This window comes from Rutidosis leptorrhynchoides, chromosome 2 (assembly GCF_046630445.1).
Source record: "Rutidosis leptorrhynchoides isolate AG116_Rl617_1_P2 chromosome 2, CSIRO_AGI_Rlap_v1, whole genome shotgun sequence".
Classification (NCBI taxonomy): Eukaryota; Viridiplantae; Streptophyta; class Magnoliopsida; order Asterales; family Asteraceae; genus Rutidosis; species Rutidosis leptorrhynchoides.
Window position 1 is genome coordinate 254,873,770 of NC_092334.1, and position 4,778 is coordinate 254,878,547.

General features: G+C 39.6%; 1 protein-coding gene across 1 annotated transcript; it reads left to right on the forward strand.

The window, feature by feature from the left end:
- Window positions 1-2,313: 2,313 nt before the first annotated feature.
- On the forward strand, window positions 2,314-3,339 carry LOC139891749 (autophagy-related protein 11-like). Its single transcript, XM_071874733.1, has 3 exons — window positions 2,314-2,529; window positions 2,706-2,923; window positions 3,024-3,339. Exons 1-2 carry the CDS (start codon window positions 2,338-2,340, stop codon window positions 2,781-2,783), a joined length of 270 nt encoding a protein of 89 aa, XP_071730834.1. The 5' UTR covers window positions 2,314-2,337; the 3' UTR covers window positions 2,784-2,923; window positions 3,024-3,339.
- Window positions 3,340-4,778: the final 1,439 nt, after the last annotated feature.

Consider the following 4,778-nt stretch of genomic DNA (forward strand, 5'->3'; position numbering starts at 1 on the left):
CCAAGTAAGAGGACTAAGGGTCCGAGCGTGAGCACGGGTGGTACGCGGACGAGTATATTGGATTCTAGTGCGCCTAGATGTTACAATTGTGGCGTGAGGGGTCACAAGTCTTGGGAATGTACGGTACCAAAGAGTGATGGCATGGTGTGCTTCAATTGCCAAGAAGAAGGACATCGTAAGTCGGAATGTCCCAAGTTAGCAGGGACGGGTGCGGCAAGGAGACGTTAAGGTACGTTTCGTTTTAATAAATATGTCCTTTGATTATTTATTAAGTGCCGTTGAATTCGAGTTTGTAAAATGCCTTGTGTTGTGCATATTGTTGTTATGGGTGACGTTCCTAATGGAAGTACCCTATGGTGATGTTTTGATTAATGGGCGAAGGGCGTAAGACTTGGTGCAACCAAGCATTCCTTAGTATTTGGAAATGTTTCTACCAAGCCATGGAAATGGGTTTTGGTGTTCGATTGTTAAGCGCGTGTTCGCTATAGTGTGGAAGTTGATGAACCATGAGGTTCGTCGGGTGGATTGGAACCCGAAAAAGATGGAGTGTTTGATCTCGATGTATGTTGGTAAAGGAGTCTACGTGACGCGACATCAGGTGCCTCTTTTATACCTACTAGCGTGGTGTTCAACTCCGATTGTGTTGCGGTTACATTGTACTTAGGGTACCGAAGTGAAACCCTTAGGTACATGAGAGATCGGGTGAAATTTGACAAACTAAAGCAATTGGATGATTGCGAGAGTAGAGTGGTGTAATTTGCGGTACACTTTTCGTTCGAAGTGTTTAAGGATTGGTTGAAATCCTTCGTATGCTCAAGGTGGGAGCAAGATATGGTGATGGGTCGTGTGAACCCAATTGTTGGTAAAGTCTACCTTTGGTAGCATGGTACGGTTGTACGAGATGCGGTTATGAGACGTAGTTCCAAGTGGGGGAGTTACACTCCCGCCCGAGAAAGTTCTAGTGTGAGACTTCGGATGACGTTTTAGTAAGATCTGAAAATTGTGTTGGGACCTAGTTTTGGTCAAATTGTGGTAGGGTACAATTTCGGTTAAATTGTACTTATGGTTTGGATTTAAATTATCACCGAAGTGGTAATGTGGTAAGTCTCGTTGAGAGATAATGGACGTGTTGGGCGAGCAAGGTGAAATCCCTCGGTTAAGGGATGTGCGTATCGGATCCTCTTTTAGAGAACGATTGTTGGGTACCTATATTTGATATAGGCGGTTCTTGCTCGATTGTGGGAATGGTTAGTGGTATACGTTAGGATTCACTATGGCGTAGCAGAGCGCGATGTTATGCTGCTCGTTGTTCGAGGCCAAAAGGGCGTTGATTGGTGAAGCATGACCTTCGGGGTCCGCTGACTTCATCATGGTATTGTTTATTGGTGGAGCATGACCTTCGGGGTCCGCTGACTTCATCATGGGAGTACGTGATTGGTGGAGCATGACCTTCGGGGTCCGCTGACTTCATCATAGGCGTAGTGTTATATCGGTGAAGCATGACTTTCGGGGTCCGCTGACTTCATACGGTGTTGAGATTGGTGAAGCATGACCTTCGGGGTCCGCTGACTTCATCATGGTAGTGGATCGCGTGTGGTTTCGGATTCACGATGACGCGTGTGGTTTCGGTCATCTTATTGTGGAAGTGAATCTCGTGTAGTTCGGATTCACAAATGACTCGTGTGGTTTCGGTCATGGTATTGAGGAGTGAGTCTCGTGTAGTTTGGATTCACAAATGACTCGTGTAGTTCGGTCATTCCTCTGGGATAGTGACTCTCGTGTAGTTCGGATTCACTAAGGCGCGTGTAGTTCGGCCAATCCCGATTGTTGTTGAGGTGAAGGTAGTGAGTCGCGTGTGGTTTCGGATTCACTAAGGCGCGTGTAGTTTTCGGCCAGCCTTCGTGTTGTGTAATCTATCGGTTGTTTTATACACCGATGGTGGGGTCGTAAGGACCATGATGTTGATCTGTTGGTTGTTTTATACACCAATGGTGGGGTCGAAAGGACCGTGTTGTGTGATCGATCGGTTGTTTTATACACCGATGGTGGGGTCGTAAGGACCATGATGTTGATCTGTTGGTTGTTTTATACACCAATGGTGGGGTCGTAAGGACCGTGTTGTGTGATCGATCGGTTGTTTTATACACCGATGGTGGGGTCGTAAGGACCATGATGTTTGATCTGTTGGTCGTTTGATAAGCCAATGGTGGGGTTGCGAGGGCCATGTTGTATGTTTAGTGATGCGATAGCCGTGTTTCGCTCACATGTTGTTACGGGTGTGACAATAGTCGATTTTGTACACCTTGGGAAAAACATGGAAAGATTTTTGATGATAGGATGAGTGATTCGTCAGGAATAGTGAACCCGAGCTCTCATTTGGATTCATCATTGGTGGAATTGCAGAACATAATTGAAGAAAAGTCAAATCAGCTTACTGAAGTGGATGTCAAACTTGAAGCAGCTTTGAAAGAGGTCGCGAAACTTGATCCGCAGATGGAAATGAATCGGAAGCTTCTAAAAGAATCTCAGGTAATGATGGTATTGTATATAATACTATTTTCTAAATATGGTTCCATTTATCGTGTCTTTTTAAGCTTTAAACTTGGTAGTTCGTGTTATGTACACTGTTTAGAGGTGTCAACTGGGCGAGTCAAGTAGGTTGATCTCCTCTTTATATTTTTATGAACATGATGAATGTGTTACAGATTAATTGTGCTCACTTGGAGAATTGTCTGAATGAAGCACGAGCAGAGGCTCGAACTCATCTCTGTGCAGCTAATTGAAGAACATATGAGTACAATACGTTGCGTGGGTCCACATTAAGATTACGCAACCTCTTTGAGCGGCTTAAATCATGTGTTTCGTCAGCTGGTGTGGCTGATTTTGCTGACTCATTGCATGCTTTAGCTCAATCTCTCACCACGTAAGTCCTGCAATTAATTCTCAATCGTTTTAATTTTGTTTTGACTCTTTAACATAGTTTATGAGTGAAATATATTGCATGTATATATGTTTGTTTTCAGTTGTGCAAGTGTTAATGTTGATGATTGCACTCTTGAGTTTCGTGGATGTGTTTGTGTGCTCGCTAAAAAAGTTGGCATTCTTGCAAAGCGTAGTGGTTTGTTGATCGATAAACTTGCAGTATTCTGCCAGTGGAAAAAAGTTGGCATTCTATTTTTGTTTTTTCAAGACACTGTTATTGTTAAGGCATATTTTCTTCATCCGTGTCATTCTGGAGATTCAACAAGGTAAGTTTTCAGGTTCAAGTTTTAAGTGTTATATACTGTTATTATGCCTCTAACAAATGGCATTATTGGACTCTACTACTTTGTTAGGTAACCGCGAGCGAATTGTGTGTGATTAGTTATGACTTAACTTTTACTCTTCTTTGCACAAAAAAAAGTTATCTTAATTCTATCTTGACAATGACTTTCGTTAAGTAACCGTGAGCGAATTGTGTGTGATTAGTTATATGTCAATGTAACAAAAAGACAAGTGTTGTTGTGTTGACCTCACTGTACTCAATAAATTTATGTGCTTCAATATTCAGGCATATACAACTCAAATTGTGGTGATGACGATGGTGGCTCTATCAATCGTTGATGACACAATTTCTACTAAACAACGAAGAGTGTGAATGGTAGAAAGTTTTTTAAACTTACCTGGTATCGATCAATCGGCTCTAATATATGGGTTTTGTGGATATTAAAAGATGTCAAACAAGTAAACTGTATTGTTAATTTTGTTTGACTTCCTAAATCTTTTACTAACTAGGATCATATTAGTGTAACCATACCTTTTTTTGCAATCATAATTAATGCATCAAGTTTTATTTATCATTCATTCATTATGATTCTGTTCTTTTTACTATAGGATTGTATAATACGGTAGGGCTGCGGTTTACGTGATTAATCCTCACACAACTTTAGTTGAGGTTTCAAAACATTATAAAGGCGCTGATGTGTTTGTTTTGCCATCGAGATGTGAATGGGTGGGGCTTGCCGATTGGTGAATCAATGGCTATTTTTGCCAGTTATCGCAACATTCAAGCCTCAACAAGTAGAGATTAAGAAGATATTTGGTCAAACTGTCGGGACCTATAAGTAAATCAAGTTTGTTTAATTAATTAACTTTATATATCACATGAATTTTGTCAATATAGTGGTTTGTATCCCCATTTTTCATTTTATGTAGTAAGAGAGCTTTTAATAAGAAAGTTTCTAAACGAAATTCAATCGAACATATGGTAAGTGACATTTTCCCTCATCTGAATTACAAAGATCAAACTCATTACATGTGAATTGATTTGTAAATGGCTCTAATTATGTTTTGTATGCCAAACTGTCTAATGATTCAAATATTTTGTGTAGTAGAAGGTAATATAGTTATTGAGTTTTAATTTATATGTCCATACTGATGTTATTGAATTTCACATAGGTATTTAGGGATGACTGAAAACTGTTTAAAGATACATGCATTATTGATCAATTTGACCATGAATATACCAAGGTATGATATGACTGAGTTGTCTTATGTTGTATACTTGCTTCTTCATAATCTTTTCATTTAAGTTCTTTATTTTGTGTTTATAATGTCTTTATTATGACCGATTATCACGTGTTATTTTAGTTGATTTTAATTATGGTTATCAGTATTAGTTTAATGCATTGCAAGTTACATATGAGATTAAAGTGTTTGAAACCAAGTTTTGGTATAATGTTCCGTTAAAGTGTTAAACTAAGTTTTTTAAACTTGTATATTTAACATGTATATTGAAA